At 47.9% G+C, this 17,302-nt stretch overlaps 1 protein-coding gene across 1 annotated transcript in view; it reads left to right on the top strand.

The window, feature by feature from the left end:
• The window catches only part of LOC118850951 (SCO-spondin-like), a 95,833-nt gene extending 79,060 nt beyond the window's left edge, over positions 1-16,773 (top strand). The window contains 18 exon segments of the mRNA XM_036760562.1: positions 709-839; positions 1,333-1,463; positions 1,870-1,916; positions 2,390-2,668; positions 3,042-3,200; positions 3,630-3,746; positions 4,821-4,959; positions 5,350-5,552; positions 5,677-5,838; positions 6,270-6,397; positions 6,702-6,844; positions 7,318-7,364; positions 9,513-9,720; positions 10,053-10,188; positions 10,398-10,458; positions 10,850-10,980; positions 16,148-16,298; positions 16,706-16,773. Of these exon segments, the coding sequence (XP_036616457.1) occupies positions 709-839; positions 1,333-1,463; positions 1,870-1,916; positions 2,390-2,668; positions 3,042-3,200; positions 3,630-3,746; positions 4,821-4,959; positions 5,350-5,552; positions 5,677-5,838; positions 6,270-6,397; positions 6,702-6,844; positions 7,318-7,364; positions 9,513-9,720; positions 10,053-10,188; positions 10,398-10,458; positions 10,850-10,980; positions 16,148-16,298; positions 16,706-16,728 (2,396 nt within the window). The 3' untranslated portion in view covers positions 16,729-16,773.
• Positions 16,774-17,302: the final 529 nt, after the last annotated feature.

Below are 17,302 nucleotides of genomic sequence, written 5' to 3'. Positions count from 1 at the left end.
CATTACCTACCTTATAGAACTGTGAGGAGAGCATGTTATACATCTTAAAGCCTATATAAGTGGGAGTTTATTATTATTTCTCCTCCAAACTCATCCTTAACTATGGCTGTTCTATCCATAGCCTGTGCTATAGCCAGGCAAAATTCCAAAGTTCTCTATTTCCTCTCTCTGTCATCTCCTATCTCTCCCATCTTCAGACTCTCCCACCTGTCAGCTTATTCCGTTCCTATCTTCCTACACTCTTCTTTAGCTCCTTCTCTTTATCTCCCCACCTCCTCCTCCCTGCGGCTCTCCCTGATTTATCACAGCACAGTCCTAAATCATCATTCACTCCCTCAAATCCTTCCTTGAGATAACGGGTTTATATGAGCATTGGGGTAGAACCCTTCCATACTGTGGTGCTGGTGGGTCAATCACATTCCTCGTATGGAACTGTCAGTGCCTTGACTTCAGGAACTATCTCAGCTGTACTGGGTAGCACCCCTCCTCTTTCTGATGCCTAGGGCAGGACGTCCCAAATTTCTCATTCTCCTATTTCCAAGGTTTCCTCCTTGATCTTTACTTCATACTACTGGAGTCCCTCCTTTGGGTTAGACACTGTCAATCAGGATGTGCTCTTGGGTGATGCTTTGGGCAGGGGTGAGGAGGGGACTCTCTTGGGATCTTCCCACCAGGCCATGATGCTTCTCTAACTTCTCCTCCCCTCAGAGGAGAGCTGTGAGCCGCCATTCGAGTTCCAGGCCTGTGGCTCCCCTTGTGCTGGGCTCTGTACCACCCATCAACATTCTGGTCTTTGCCAAGACCTAGCTCCCTGTCAGCCTGGCTGCTACTGCCCCAAGGTGAGGGGAAGAAAGGCAGCAGGAGGGCACATGTCTGGGGAGGGAGAGAGGATGCATCTTAGGGCTATTGTGAGGAAAGCACTTGCTGGACTTGGAATCAGGAAGACCTGAGTTCAAATCTTGCCTTACTATCTGTGTGAACTTGAGCAATGACCCAACATCTCTGAGCCTTAGTTTCCTCATCTGTAAAAGGGAGATAATAATAGCATCTACCTCCCAAGGTTGATGTGATGCTCAAATGATCTATGTCTGTGTCTATGTCTATGTCTGTGTCTGTGTCTGTGTCTGTGACTGTGTCTGTGTCTGTGTCTGTGTCTGTGACTGTGTCTGTGTCTGTGACTGTGTCTGTGTCTGTGTCTATGTCTGTATTTACCCATTGTCTCTAGAAAGTCCCTTTGAAACACCCATAGGTTTTACCCAGGAAAACAGGGAAGTTTGAGACAGACAGGGCTCTGTGAATCCAGCTCCCAACTCTCCTTTCCCTCTCTTCCAGGGGCTACTAGAGCAGGCAGGGGGCTGTGTGCCTCCTGAGCAGTGTAACTGTCTCTTGGGCCCCAGCAATGGAGTAGGGGAGCCCCAGACTCTGGCTCCTGGAGAACACCTGCACCTGGGCTGTAAGGAGTGGTAAGTGATGGAGTGGAATGGGTTGGAGATAGGGCCCCATGGAGAATCTGGGACTGAGGCTGGGCTGGAGAAATGAGGAGAGATGGGTTCTTAGTTCAGGCCCAAAGTCTATGTCCAAGAAAAGGATGGGGGGAAGTAGGGAGAGGTAGGAACATTTATCCAACCTTGACAGAGCAAATTGAATTAAAGTCTAGGAAGCCTGGGCATGGGGTTGAATATCCAAGAGTTTGGACCCTTGGGTGTGTCCTTCTTCCCCTGTCCCATCCTGAGTATTCCCAGGGCTCCAGTTCTTCTCTTTCACTTTCACTTGCCAAACTCTTCAGCAACATGCCCCCTACCCCTAGCCTGATACCTAGGATTATCCAGGCTCAGCTCCCCCCACCCACAGAAAATGCCCTCTCTACAGTGTCTGCCAGGATGGGCAATTGCAGTGTTCCAGTCATAACTGCCAAGGTAACTCCAGATCCCTCTTGACATCATCTTCTTCCCATCTTTGCCCAAGCCCCATTGGGCTGTTCTTCCATGGCTTACATATACCAAGCTTAACTACTTCTCCTCATGCCTCCTGTTCCCTAATTCTCCAGTCTCCTTCATGCCTGGGTCTGGTGATTTCCACTAGAGTTGATGCATCCAGATGGGAGAAAGAGGGCTTGTGGGAGACAGGCCTGGATTCCCCAAACCCATGTATTTGTATCTGTATTTTTATCTGTATCTGTATATGTATTTATATCTGTTTGTGTACATGTACATGTATCTATCTGTATCTGTATCTATATCTGTATGTGCACGTGTACGTATGTGTATGTATATGTGTATGTGTATGTGTATGTGTATGTGTATATGTATATGTATATGTATATGTATATGTATATGTATATGTATATGTATATGTATATGTATATGTATATGTATATGTATATACCCAGGTCTTCTACCCCTGAGTGGGTGGTCAGAGTGGTCACCCTGTGGACCTTGTTTGCCACTTGCTGCTCTGGCTCCCACCTCGCTGAGTGCCCTGTGGGAGCACGGACCCCAGGATGGACCTTCTCCTATGCCTGCTGATTACCCCCTACTGGCCTCAGAGCAGCATCGGCACCGCCTGTGCCTGGATCCTGAGACAGGAAAGCCTTGGGCTGGGGACTCCCAGTTCTGTACAGCCCTTCTGAGCCAGCAGCGCCTCTGCCCTGACCCTGAAGTCTGCCAAGGTAACAGGAGGAGAGACAGGGGACCTAGGAAGTGAAGTGGTCCTACCACCAGGACGGGGCCGGGGGGGAGTTTCTTTCTAGCGACCAGGCCAGTGTCCATACCCAATGAGGATTTTGAGCCAGGCCTGAGCTCCCTCTCCTCCCCTTCCTTTTTCCTTCCTGGCCTTTGGGTTAGGAGGGTCTCTAGTTGCCAAACTGAACATGACTGTTTTCAGGAATGACTCCTCCCCAGAACCAGCTATGCTTCCAGAAGGAGACCAAAGAAGGTCTTGGTATAAGAGCCGTCTCCATTTGGGAAATAGGGATGGGAAGTGAGCCCTGATCTATTCCTCTGACCACTTATGCAGTAGTCTTCCTCTCTTTGCCCAACTAGATCCTTGCCAATGGGAAACCTGGGGCTCTTGGAGTCCATGTCAAGTATCTTGTAGTGGAGGATTCCGGCTACGTTGGCGGAAGGCCAGGGGTCTTGCTGGAGAAAGATGCCAGGAACCCTGGGCTCAGACAGAAAGTTGCAATACCGATCCATGCCCAGGTAATCTTCCCGCTCCAGGAATCTCAGGTTTTTAAGATAGAGGCTGAAAACAGGGAGAGGAGGGCTCCCATTGGGTAATGACCTACCCAACACTTAGCATCTGCCTCAGTTTCCTCAACTGTAAAGTGGGGATAATAATAGCATCAACCTCACAGGGTTGGTATGAGGATCAGATAAGATCACATTTGTGAGGCACCTAGCACAGTGTAGGTACCTAGCAGGCACTCAATAAAGGCTTGTTTCCTTCTACTTCCCTTCTTTAAGAACTGTGCCAGTGGGCAGGTCAGGGATGGGGAGGAATGAAGGGAGTGCAAAGGTAGGGACTACAGAATGAAGGAATGATGTGATGGAGAGGATTGGGGCGGGGCAAATAGTGGAGGGCTTCTGCTTGGCCTCCGTTCTTCCCAACATACATTTTTGTGTCCCCAGGGGAGAGTTGTGAGGCCCGAAGTATGGTGTCAACAGCTGATTGTGCCAATCAATGTCCCCGAAGCTGTATGGACCTTTGGAACAGAGTGCAGTGTCTTCAAGGACCCTGCAGCCCAGGTATAAACCCACCCTCCGATCAGGTCCCTCTGATGAAGGACCTGGCTAGAGGCTAATAGCCACAAAAGTCATGTCCTAGTTCCAGCTCTCTAGCCACCGCTACATATGCAATAATGATTCCTGTGTGAAAATAAGTTTCACTTCCTCTATTTTTGTTTCAAAATTACCCCCAACTCTCTTTTATCTAGGATGGTGGCTGAAGGAAGCAGTGTGGGTTTTTCCATACCCTCAGCCTCCTTGGAAAAGCATTAATGAATTCCACCGATGAATTTCTAGTCCCAAAATGTTCTATTTCCGAAGTAGTTTTGGAAGTGTTGCAGGCAATGGAGAGCCATCATGTATTAGGGATATGGTGTGAGAAGTTGATCTGTACCTAGTTTCTGCCAGACTGTTTTTCAGTTTCCCAGTAGTTCTTGTTGGAACTGTTCTTCTTGCCCCAATAATAAGATTTTGTGATTTTTTTAAACACTAGGCTACTTAGCTCATTTGCTTCTGCATATTGTGGACCTAATCTGACCCACTGATTAACTTCGATATTAATCACCCAAGTATCATATTATTTTGGTGATTACTCTTTCACAGTACAGTTTAAGATTTAGTACTGCTGGGCTCCATTTTTCCCCACTTTTTTTTCCATTAGTTCCTTTGATGTTTTTGAACTTGTGTCTCCAGATGAATTTTGCTAGTTATTTTTTCTAGTTCTATATATTAATCCTTTGGTAGTTTGGTTGGTATGGCACTGAATAACTAAATTAACTTAGGTAGTATTGTCATCTCCATATTGACTTAGCCTATCCAAATACGCAGATCCATCTCTATTTGTATAGAGTGTTTTGCAGTTGTGTCCGTATAAGTTTTGTGTGAGTCCTGGCAGGCAGACTCCTAAGTATTTCACATTTTCTGTAGTTATCTTAAACCGTTGTACATTAGGGAGAGAATGAATGTGTGCATGCATGTATGCATGTGCGTGTGCGTGTGCGTGCATGTGCGTGTGTGTATGTGAGTGTGTGTGTATGTGCTACTCTTCGTCCTAGATGCTCCTCTAACCCCTCAAATCTTGTTTTTCTCTCTAAGGCTGCCGTTGTCCCCCTGGCCAACTGCTTCAGGATGGGCATTGTGTACCTGTGTCTTCTTGCCCCTGTGGCTTTCTCAGCTCCAATGCCACTTGGGAGCTGGCCCCAGCTGGAGAGCTGCAGTTGGATTGCCATAACTGGTATGGGGGTGGTAGTGGTGCTAGGAGGGCAGCTGACCTAGAACCAGGGGTGTGCTAGAGCATTAGAACCAGCTCCGGAGGGTTGTTAAAATTTCAGTGTGAGCATCTACACCTCAGAAATCTGTTGTCTTGTTGGTTGCTTAGATTTAGGAAAATTATGGAGAAAAGTTTAATAGTGTAGATTAAACTTAAAAGTATGTCATGTGTACTTCTTTTTGTTTGGAAAGTCAGTTGCTAAGCATTTATCAGCATGTATATGCTGGACCTGGAGCCCTTGGGGGTGGGTGGGTGAGAGGTGGGGTGGGTGAGAGGAGTGGGAAGAGAGGAAATGCAGTGACCCAGGGACTGAGATCTCAGCCCTTCTCCCCTGGTGTACCTGCCTGTCCTTAGTACCTGTGTCAATGGGTCCTTGGTATGCATGCCCTATGAGTGCCTGGCCTTTGGGCCCTGGTCACACTGGAGCGATTGCTCAGCCTCCTGTGGCGGGGGTACCAGGGAGCGGCACCAGAGCTGTGAGGAGAGTCTCCAGGAGTTCCCATGCCCACTTCAGGACATGAAGCAAATAGAAGAATGCAATTTTGAGCCCTGCACAAGTGAGTGCCATGGATAGTCCCTCAGTTCCTGGGTAACATGACAAAGCAGCTCTTTCTTACCACTCCCCTAGATGCCCACATGCCATCCTGGGCTCTAACTGACTGAAGGTACCCTGTATTCCAGCTTTATGCCACGTAGGTGAGTGGTCAGAGTGGAGCGATTGCAGTGCCAGCTGTGGGGGAGGTGTGACAGAAAGGAAGAGAGATCCACCTCTGGGGACATTGTGCCCCCTGCTCTCACCCCTGCGGCTCCATGGGACATGCAACCCTCAGCCCTGCAGCCAAGGTAAGGGGTGGGGGGAAGCACAGGCAGGCAGAGATTCATTGCTTCTAAATCCTAAATTCTGGAGCACAGGGAAAGGGTGTGCTTAGAGTAAGAGGTAAGGGACTGAGTTCTACATTTCCACAGGATATTTTTTACCTTTCCAATGGCCTTTATAGCTCTGATCTCAGTTTATCTCAGTAACTCTCAGCTGCAGGCAGGGAAGGTAGTATAACTTCATTGTTAATTTGGAGAAACTGAAGCACAGAGAAGCTAAATAACTTGCCCTCAGTTCACAAGGCTGATCGGTGGCAGGGTCAGTTTAAGAAGCCAGGCCTCATGACTTCCAGCTCCGTACTCCTTTCCCTCTAGGCAGGAAGGGGACCCAAACCTAGTTCCTTCCATACCTTGTGATTCCTCCATGAAGCTGTGGTCTCCCTTGCTTCCCTCACCAGAGTGCCCTCCTGGTCAGAGACCCACCTCCTGTGCCACATCATGCCCAGGCCGATGCTCAGACCTACAGCCTGGCACCTTCTGTGTGCAGTTGCCTTGCCAGCCTGGCTGCAGTTGTCCTGATGGTCAGGTGAATATAGTGAGAATGCTGCAGGGGTGGGGATTGGAGGGATGTATGTGTGGGGCTATCTCTTTGTATTCCTTATGTGCCAGAGTGACATGTGTGCATGTGTCTTGGGAGTGGAGATCTCAGATGATCTTATAAGAAGAGGATAGACAATCCTGGGAAAGGGGAGGGGGCAGAGACAGGCTCAAGGCCTAGGACTAGGAATATTCCATCCAGGTACTGTCAGTGTGGGGAGGCAGCAGACCTCTAGCCTTAGCAGCGCTTACCCTGGGCATGGGGCTAAGCCAGTGCTATGCTTCTGCCTTAGCTGCTGCAGACAGGCAGATGTGTCCCCCTGGCTGAGTGCCCCTGTACCCAGCTTTCGCTGCCTTGGGCCCTCTTCTTGACCCCAGAGGAGCAGGCGCAAGAGCTGCCTCCTGGGACCACACTTGTCCGGAACTGTACCCACTGGTGAGGGCACCCAGGAACTTAATGCTTAGGAGAATTTGGGGAGAAATGGGGTGGGGGGAGAAAAGGGATGAGGATAAAGCTCGGGATGGAAAGGGAGGGAGGGGATGGGGGAGAAAGATATGGAGTGGAATGCTCAGCAGGAACTATACCTATAGGTGAGGGCATCTAGGAACTTAGAAACTTGGGACATTTGGGGAAAAATAAAGAGGGGGAGAGAAATGGGATGGGGATAAGATTAGAGATGGAATAGGAGGGGAGGAGAGGGGACATAAGGCAATGGAGTGGGGTGCTCAGTAGGAATTATACTAACCGGTGGAGGCCCCTAGGAACCTAATAGATGGGGCCTTTGGAAAGAAATGGGGGGAGAGAAAAGGGATAGGGTTAAGGCTAGGGATAGAATATGGTGGGGAGAGGAGGGGAGGAAGGGAGTGGAGTGGAATGCTCAGCTGAGCCCCATGGTTCTATTTTGCCAGCCTCTGCCAGGAAGGAGCCTTCAATTGTTCCAGCAGTGACTGTCAGGGTGAGCGATAGCCCTGCCCAGTGATCCTTATATTGGCACTATCCCCAAAGCAAGGGCAGGGCTTGCCCCAAGTCCTAAGGTCTGTATTAGGGATCTGGCTCACGTCCAAAGTCCCCATTGTCCCAACACCCAGGGCTCTGGGCACTGCATGTATCATTGGAGGTGGGGGTAGGAGTGGGGCTGCATTGGGAGTTATTGGTGGCCAGGAGGGTGCATTTGAGGAGGATAGGTCCTGATTCTTTCTCCCTTGATTTATTAGGTTATTTACTGGAACTCTACCTATCTTTCAAAGTCCCACATTTTCCTTGGCCCACTCAGTGACCACTGACCACAGTGACCTCTTCCCCAATTTCTGTAACACTTCTGTCATCTAGCATTCATTGGCGCTCCTTTACTGCCTGCCCTTGTCAGTTACCTATTTATGCATGTCTCATCTTCCCAACTAGATTGAAAGCTAGAGGTTAGGGACCATGCTATATGCTCTTTTATCCCTCTTAGGACCTAGCGCCCACTTATGTGCCCAGCATATACTGTGATGAATACAAAGCCTGAGGAAGGAGCCTCCTAGCCATCTAAGAGATTACAGTCTAGCTGGGAAGGAAAAATGTCACCATGGGGAATGGGTGAAGAGTGATACAAAGCAGTATTGATAAGTACCAAGTGCCTGATGCACAGAGAAGGGAAAGGTCTTTGTGGGCCGGAGCAGTTGAGAAGGCTTCCTGAAGAAGCCTGACTTGAGCTGGACCCAGGAAGGATGGGCATGATTTGGCTGGACAGAAAGGATAGGACATCTGGGTAGGGAGAACAGCATGGATAAAAGTGATAATGGTTACTCTGAGGGGTTCTGTACCCTTTGGCATGTATGTGGCTGGCAGGGGAGGGAAGGAGACCCATCTATCCAGATGAGGTCAGCCCTCTGGGATGTAATGGCACCCCCAACCAGCCTTCTTTTCCCAGGAAGTCCTTACTTTCCAGTGAGCATCCCCCAGGCCTGACTCCCTTCCCTGTCTGTCCTGCTCTTTCCTCCAACTTCTTGTGTCTGGAGACCTTGGAGAACATGGTCAGTTTGCTCTAAAAGCACTGGGGAAGGAGTCCTCAACTTCCACCAGACCCCTATGACACCCGCCAGGCCCTGTATAGAAGGCCTCAGCTCATCTCAGCAATCCTGCCAATTGCCAGACTGGGATAGGGAGGTTGGGAGATGAGTGGCTGGGGAACACTTGGATAAGAGTAGGGAGACCTCAGGAGAGAAAGATGAGGAATATTCAAGCACAAAGGGACCTTAGGGGTCATCTGATCTGGCCCCTTATGGTATAGAGGAGGAAACTGAGGCCCAGAGAATGGAAGTGACTTACCTAAGGTCACACACTTCATTAGTGACAGAACTGGGACTCATCTCCTTATTCCCAGTCCTCTTTTCACTGTACTAAGGAGGCTTCATTTTATCCAATTCAATTCGATTCCACCAGCCTCCCTTGAGAACTCTACACACATATCTATGTGCCCACAATGAGAGGCAACATGGGATAGTGGAGGGATTAGGGTAATTAAACTAGAAAAGACCAGGGTGAGAATCTCAGTTCTGCTACTTGCTACCCTTGTGGCCTCGGCAAGATGAGGCTTCTACACTCCTTCTAGCTCTATATTCTGCTCTATAAGTCAGGACTCTGCTCTCCAGGGGCTTGTAGGTTAGCTGAGAGATAAGGCAGACAGACATCTGCGGAATGATTATGAAACCATTTCTGAAGAGTAGAAGATAGCGCATGATAAGTGTTACAGAGAGTAAATGATGCTGGAGGAGGTGAGAGAAGGGAAAGAAGCATGTGGGCTGGGGTGGTTGGAGAAATCTTCACAAAAGAAGGAAGCCTTGAAGAATGGGCAGAGAAGTGGGTGTAAGGAACAGAATGTGTAGAGGGGGGAGTGAGCGTGGTGTGATGAGGGAAAGTGAGGAAGCCAGTCTGTCTCAGTGGGAAGAGATGTGTAAGGAAGGAGTGTAGGGGTGAGGAAGTCTTCCAGGGACCCTTAAAGGAAATGGGAGAAAACAGAATCCTTTGGGGACGTCTGCCTCAGGGTCCCAGGCTCTTGGACTGTGGGATGAATTCCTGGTCCAGGGCTAATGGAGGTGGTGGGTGTTGTGGTGCTGTCTAGCAGAGTGCCCGCCTGGAGAGAGGTGGCAGCAGGTGGTGCCAGGGGAACCAGGCCCGTGTGAGAAGACCTGTCAGGAGGTCTATGCTGAGGAGCTGCTTCAGAGCAACTGCAGCATGGGGCAGACTGAGGGCTGTGTATGCCAGAGTGGGCATTACCGCAGCCAGGCAGGCACCTGTGTTACGGCTGCTCACTGCGAGTGCTGGCACCAGCGGACAGCTTCTACTCGGTGAGATGCTCCCTTCTGCCAGCCACAAGAAAGTGCCATTTCTCTCACCCTGCTCTTCCAGTTTCTCTCTTTGTCCTGTCCCCCACATCCCTGAACACTGGTGTAGCCTCTTCAGCCCAAAAGCAAAAGTCATGGCATCTGATTTGAAAGAAGCTCTGGGCTGTTGAACCTCCTTCCCATCATAAAATACGACTTCCTTAACCATATGCCAGAACCTGTTCTTTCTGCTGTTTTAGTCTCTCTCACTTTGGCCTATTTGGGAAATCCCAGGTTGGACCAAGTGAATAGGGTATTTTGAAGAGAAAGGTTTCTAGTGGGAAGGATCTCATTCCGTAATTATCCCCTTCCTTTCAGCCTGGGGCTGAATGGCAGGAAGACTGTGAGTGGTGCAGATGCATCGATGGGAGGAGCTTTTGTGCCCGGAATTGTCCCCCCATCATCTGTGCTCAGGTACTGCTGCCTCCGCATGCCAGGGATGGCCTCCTGTGTTCTTGACCTCCTGAGGCATCTCCAAAGGAGCTAATGTACTGATCTGGGGAAGGGGACACTCCACGGGGGCAGGAAAGTCCAGGATGTGGGGTTCACTCTTGGGGTTAGTGGGTGGGCAGTGAGTTGAGGTGGGATTCTTTTCCAAGTCGGGCCTCTGACTGTTCCTACAGGGTGAGATAAAAGTACAGAAGCCAGACAGTTGCTGCCCTGTCTGTCAGCAGAAGGCACCAGGTACAAAGTGAATGTTCAGGGGGATTCCCCTGCTCTGTCCCTCTTTATGTCTGACCCTTCCTCCCTTCCCTCAGCTCCCTAAGCCCTGCAGTCGTTTCTGGACTATCTCAGTTCTTCCTCTTCTCACTAGAAGTCATGGAAAAAACTAGGGCCTACTTCCTAGTCCCTGAGCAGCCCTTGGCCCTGATCCCTCCCCTGCCAGCACTGCTTGTCTGTGGGCCTGGTCCAGGTGTCCCAGCCCTGACCCTTTCTAGCACTTTGATGTCCCTCAGGCTAGGCCCAGCCAGGTTCCGGCCTTTCTACATCTTGCTCCAGCCTTTACCCTATATCCCTTCCTCCTACCTGCCCTCATTCTATTCCCATCACCTGCTTCCCTACCTTTTCCTAACAGAGGAGCCATCAATCTCCTGCAAGCACCTCACCGAGCTTCGAAATATCACCAAGGGCTCCTGCCACCTGCACCAGGTGGAGGTGAGCTACTGTAGTGGACACTGCCCTTCCAGCACCAACGTCATTCCTGAGGTGAGTGGTGGATCCTTCAGAAAGAGGGATGGAGGGATGGTGGGATACTGGGGGAAGGAGAACAGGAACATTGAGAAGGGAAGGGAAGGGAAGACTGAAGAAACGGGTGCCCTATTGTCCAACAGAGGGAAGGCGTTGTGTGGGGCAGAACTAATGGAATGAAGTCAGCCAGTTTTACTGATTACTCACAACTGTCCTACTCTGGGTAATACAATATACTATAATACAGTAAAAGAAGGGTCTATTTGCCTGAGAAGTTCCTACCAAATTGGAGGGGAAAAAAGATACGCTATGTGATAGTTAGAGATAGTAGTGCTAGTGAAAAAAATCATTTGGCCTAGGTTGAGGCAGGGAGATTGGCCCTAAGTCCTGTTCATTTCACTGTTTCCCCTATTATGGTCTTTGCTGTAACCAAAATAAATGATGGCTGTCTATCAGCTGCTCAGGACAGCTACTTTAGGGTATAGCCAGCCCTTCTATACATACCTTTCACCAAATCAATCGACACTTTCCCCTTCCTAATAATACATCCATCCTGGAAATGGGTTTTCAAGACATTTATTAGCAATTCATAGAAAGAGGTAAAAGTCCACAATCTCTGGAGAGTTACAGAGATACTTGGCACAGAATCCAGGATCCAGGTAATCTTAGCCAAAGGTCCCTTCTCATATGGCCCATAAATATCTAGGATGAGCTCAGATGGGTAGAACATTCCTTATTTACAATCAGAAAGTCCGGGTCCCATGCTTCATGGTGCAGCCATCTTATTTTGGGAGCAAACCTGTTGGCTTTGTTATACCAGAAGCGAGTGAGACACGCCACAGAGTATAAGTTTTGAATGGAGAAGTTTATTAGCCGGCGGTCATTCGGGGAAAATTCCCAATGCAAATGACCACGTTTAAACCGAGAGCGTGGTTTATATAGACAATACAGGATTCAGTGCTTAATTATCTCTTAAAGTTTACATATGTTACTTTGCAGACTCAGCAAGCCTGTGTTATTTCACTTTTTATGACCATGATACGTTAGAGGAACCTCCTGAATAGATTGTAAATACAACATATCAGATAGCTGACAAAGTGTCAATTGGAATTACAACCCAGGATCTCTGTGTCCAGTTTGCCATACATCCCACAACATGACTCATGAGATAAGAGCTAGGAACAGTCACATAATTCAAAAGAATATCTGGGGCTGAGGCTTTCATCCTTCAAGGCCATAGGCAGACTGAGGGATGCTCCAGCTGGCCCACTCAGTTAGTTAAAGGAAGATCGTTAGGCTTTCCTGGTAATTAGCTTACATTCCTTGGAAATGTCTTAGGGGCCCAAGACACTCTCAATTACCTGCCAAACGGCAGGACTGGGGTTTGCAGTTAGTGGCTGGGGCAGGGTTTTTCTAGCAATAGCTGGCTACTCAGGTATCACAGCTTCATCCCTCTAACTTAACCTAGTTCTCACTGCTTTTCTTCTTTCTAAGAAGACCTGAACTAAATTTGGCTTTGCTTACCCGTCCCTAGACAAGAACTTACGGTGTACCACATTAGTATAATTCCTTCTGTCTCCTCTTCCAGAGTGACTACTGCATCAACACTCCTCCTGTTTTTCTTTCCCAAGAAAACATTTCTCCCTTCCTCACAGAAAAACACTTACAGATTTACAATATCACATGTGTATCACACCTCAGATCGTGTCCATCTTTCATTCGTAAAATGAGGGGCTTGAATTTGATGATCTCTAAAGTTTCTTCTGCTCTAACTTCCACGGTCTTCTCAAGTACACAGAAAGGGTTATTTCTTCACAGCATACAGGAGTGACATTTTCTATCTCTAAATGCTTATTACATCAGTAAAGTAGAAGAAGAACAGATTAATAAATTGGGCATACAACTAAAAAAGCTAGAAAAAGAACTAATTAAAAGTACCCAATTAAATACCAAATTAGAAATCCTGAAAATTGAAGGAGAGATTAATGAAATTGAAAGTAAGAAAACAATTGAACTAATAAATTAAACTAAGAGCTGGTTTTATGGAAAAAAAAACCCAGTAAGATAAACCTTTAGTTAATTTGATTAAGAAAAAGAAGAAATTGTCAGTATCAAAAATGAAAAGGGTGGATTCACCACAGTATACAGAAGTGTCCATCTACTCTTGGAGTTCCCTCATCCTTCACGTCATGGCTCTCTGTTTGCTTGTGGCCTCTAGGCAATCCTCATCTGACCTGCTGCTGCTAACTACTGTTGGGGCATAAGATTTAGAGCTGAAAATGTCCTGAGACATCATTCTCATCTTAATGGCTCTTAACCTGGGGTCTGTGCACTCATTTTTGTCATGTTATGATAACTATGTTTCAATATAATTGGTTTCCTTTCTAATCCCTGTACTTTATCTATTTAAAAATGTCGTTGTGAGAAGGCGTACTTAAGCTTTCGCCAGATGGACAAAAGGGGCCAGAACACAAGAAAGGTTAAGCACATCCGTCTACTGCAGTCCAACCTACTCTTTTGATTGTTAATGATTTAAAATGCGTTTGAGTTTTGCCTTTTGTCTTTAAACCACAGTTGTTTCAACTGCCCGCCCCCATATAGACTGAACACTCCTTGGTGACAAAAAAAGCCACTGATGGAGTGACCACATCGCTTATATTTTGTTTTGGCAGGATTCCCCCTCACTGTAGTGAGGGAGAGAGACTCCATTTCATTATCTGTTCTCTGAGATCTTCATTCAACCTCTTGATTTTACAGAAGAGGAAACTGAGACCCACAGATGTCATGTGACTTTTCCAAGGTCGTTCAGCTAAAAAATAGCAGAGCTAGGATTTGAACCCAGGACCTCTGACTCCAAATCTGGGGCTCTTTCCATTATACAAGGCAGAGTCAGAAAACCCCAGCAGCATCAGACTGAACTGTTTCTGGGTCTTACATGGGTTCTAGGACAACACTCTATGCTCGTTCCTCTCTTCCTATTCTTTTTTGAGTTTGAAGTGTGACTTCCAGCTTGTTTGGAGAACCTCTTCTTTGTTAATCAGCTGTGTGTGACTCTTTGTGACCCCGTGGGCCATAGCAAGTCAATACCATCCGTGGAGTTTTCTCGGCAAAGATATTGATTTGCCATTTCCTTCTCCAGTGGATTAAGGCAAACGGAGGTTAAGCGACTTGCCCAGGGGCAGCAAGTGTCGGAGGCCAGATTTGAACTTAGGTCTTCCGGACTCCAAACCTAGCGCTCTATCCACTGAGACGCCTGACTGCCTCCTTTTGGGTTCTGGCCCTGTGCTCCATCTCAGATGCTTCCCCTAAATATCCTCTTGATTCTTTGCTCTGGACAGCCTGGCTCAGTCCCACCCACGTTCCTCTTTGTGACCAGGCCTAATCCAGCCCCGACTGGAGCCCCAGGCTTTTCTCCTAGCTGCAGGCTTCACTTCACTCTACTCTGCAGACACCCCTCCCTCCACCCCCTCGGGGCCAACCCTGCTTCCTGAGGGAGAAGAGGACTTTCCCAACAGAGAAGCCGTGCTCAGTGATTTTGTATTTGGCCCTAAATTATTGCTGTAGTGGTGTTCTTTACTCCTTTCCTAAAAACTTCTCATTTTTGATCTTAATAAATCTGTCCTTTCTAACCCCTGTTTACTCACCAACAAAATGGGCGTAGCAACACTTGTGTAAAAGATGTGGACACGTATAACACACATGGGCAAAACACACGTGTGGGAACATGTAACATATATGGGCAAAACACATGTGGATGCATATAACATGGGCAAAACGCACATGTGGACACATGTAACATATATGGGCAAAACGCACATGTGGGAACATATACATGAGCAAAACACATGTGGATGCATATAACATGTATGAGCAAGACACACACACACATACACGCACACACACCCCTTTATACTGGTACACAAGGTCGTTGGGAGAAGAGTGCTCTGCAAATGTCAAAGAGCTAGAAAAATTGGAGTTGTTTTCATCGTGCTCGTTATTATTGTCACTGTCCTATTGTCTAAGATTTCTCTTCCCCGGCAGAGGCCCTTCGATCTCTCCTATTACATCCTCTTTCTTCTGCCCTCACTGGGCAATTTTGGCATGCTCACTCACAGGTTGTCACATCTGGCTTCTGGCTCCCTCACTAGGACGCTCTGGCTCCAGGCTCTGTCTCACTAACTCATGTCGTCTACACGTGGCTGCCATTTGGCCTGTCTACCCGCTTCCCGTTCCTTGGCTGATGGCGGCTTGTTTTCTGTTTGAATGCCCTCTCATTTATCTATATTCTGGGCACTAGGTTGTAGGGAGAACAATGAGAAGTTGGACGATGGTCCAAAGGATGACGGCCGGGTCCACGTGGACATTGGCTAAAGATTCTGGGAAATATTTGGCCTGAAGAAGTGAATTCATTTGGGAGACCCGATAGCCATCTTCAAGTATTTGAAGGGCTTTCCTGTGGAAGAGGGATTGTATCTGCTCTTCTTGGACCCAGATGTCAGAAGTAGGAACATGGATGCAAGTTGCCGAGAGAGAATTAGACCTGATATAAGGAGAAACTTCCTCATGATGAAAGCCATCCAAAAGGAAAATGGGCCGCCTTTAGAGGAAGTCTTAACAGCTAGCTCCTTAGCTCCTCTCTGATGTAGAGACCAGTATTGCCCTATGGACTGGCCTTCCCAAATGACTTTATCACTTAAATGCATAGCGAAATTTGCATACAAAAAGGCCCCAGAAGTGTGTGGTGGGGAAGTTACAGTTCAGCAGTTTCATAATTTTCTTCTCAACTGGACTATAAGCCTTTGGAGGACTGGACTTTGACCTCTTCTAACCTTGTATCTCCCTAAGCTCAAAACTAGGTTCATAAAAAGGTCATCAGTTAGTTGAATATCAGTGTGGGTTGTAATCAGGAGACTTCGTGGAGGAAGGGTGCCTTTCTTCTGCTGTATGTTTCTTGTCCTCCTCTGCCTGGCTAAACGTGCCAATGGAGAGAGTCAAAATTGGAGGCTCCAACTCCAGGCTTCTGGATTTCCCTTTTTGATAGGGAGGGGGTTAGTAATGGTGGGCAGATGGCATAGGGGAGATAGTGTGAGGTCTACGCAAGGTTGAGACCCTTACATAATCCCTTTCTCCATCTCCACCGAGGCTGCATCCCTTTCTAACTCAGCCTCACTCCTTTTGCACCCAGGAGCCATATCTGCAGAGCGTGTGTGACTGCTGTAGCTATCTCCTGGACCCTGTCAATCCGGTCCGCATCCTGAGTCTGCGTTGCCCTGGGGGTGACACAGAGCCTGTTGTACTGCCGGTCATACATAGCTGCCAGTGCAGTGCCTGCCAAGGTGAGGCCAAAGAGTATCTCTATGCATGTATATGTACATATGTGTGTGTTTTTTTACTGGGGAGGATGGTGGTTGTTGGTGGTCCAAGAGTGGGTTGGGATTTTGTGCCTGGGCTAGAGGGTTCCTCCTGCTATCCCAAGATGGATGCACAGTGTGCCAGGGCTAGGGGGTCCAGAGACAACAACTTCAGGGTCTGTTCTGGTCTGATCTTAGGGAGACTTTTCCTATTTATCCCCCATCCACCCTACCTCCTCCTCACTAAAACAAACAAAGCCTCTTTCCTGACCCCGTTCTCCCCTTCCAAAATCTCTGCCCAGAACTCCTTCCTGTCCCTGACATCCTGGGTTCCCTTACCACTTGCCTCCTTCCTCTTTACATCTCTCTCTTTGTCTGGATCTCATTCACAGGAGGGGATTTATCAAAGCGCTGAAGGGATTGGACTCATTGGCAACATACTTAGTTCAATCGATATGACCTGTATAGTCTGGAATAGTCCTCATTTCAAGACAAGAAAATACATTTTTAACAAAGCTTAGCTGAAGGGATATACTTTGTCAGACTGTGTTGCTGGAAGAATATAGTCTACCATAGCCATGGTAGACAACCCCTCTTTGTTCATGAAGCCAACAGGCCTGCATGTATGTGAACCATGTATATGAACCATGAATGGCCTGGGGTCTGTGGAACAGGGGCAGCTTATTCCCTAATAAAGCCAATTTGCCAATACTTTTGCGTGTGGAATCTCTCTCTGAGGGTTCTGGGGAAGTAGGTGGTGGATCTGTGCCTGGGATAGGACCCTGGGGCAGGAGCGGTTTCTTCCGTAGGACAGGAAGGGTGGTGTTCCTTAACACCACCAGGTGTTCACAATCCACTACTAAATATGCAACCTCGGGCAAGTCAGTCATCATTCGTCTTCTTTAGGCTTGGTTTTCTTCACCTGTGAAATGAAAGAGAAGGAAACAAGCATTTATTAATTGCCTACTATGCACCAGACACTTTATAAA

The sequence above is a fragment of the Trichosurus vulpecula genome, chromosome 5, assembly GCF_011100635.1.
Source record: "Trichosurus vulpecula isolate mTriVul1 chromosome 5, mTriVul1.pri, whole genome shotgun sequence".
Lineage (NCBI taxonomy): Eukaryota > Metazoa > Chordata > Mammalia > Diprotodontia > Phalangeridae > Trichosurus > Trichosurus vulpecula.
The sequence above is the reverse complement of the archived record's forward strand: the minus strand, read 5'-3'. Positions and strand labels throughout refer to the sequence as shown.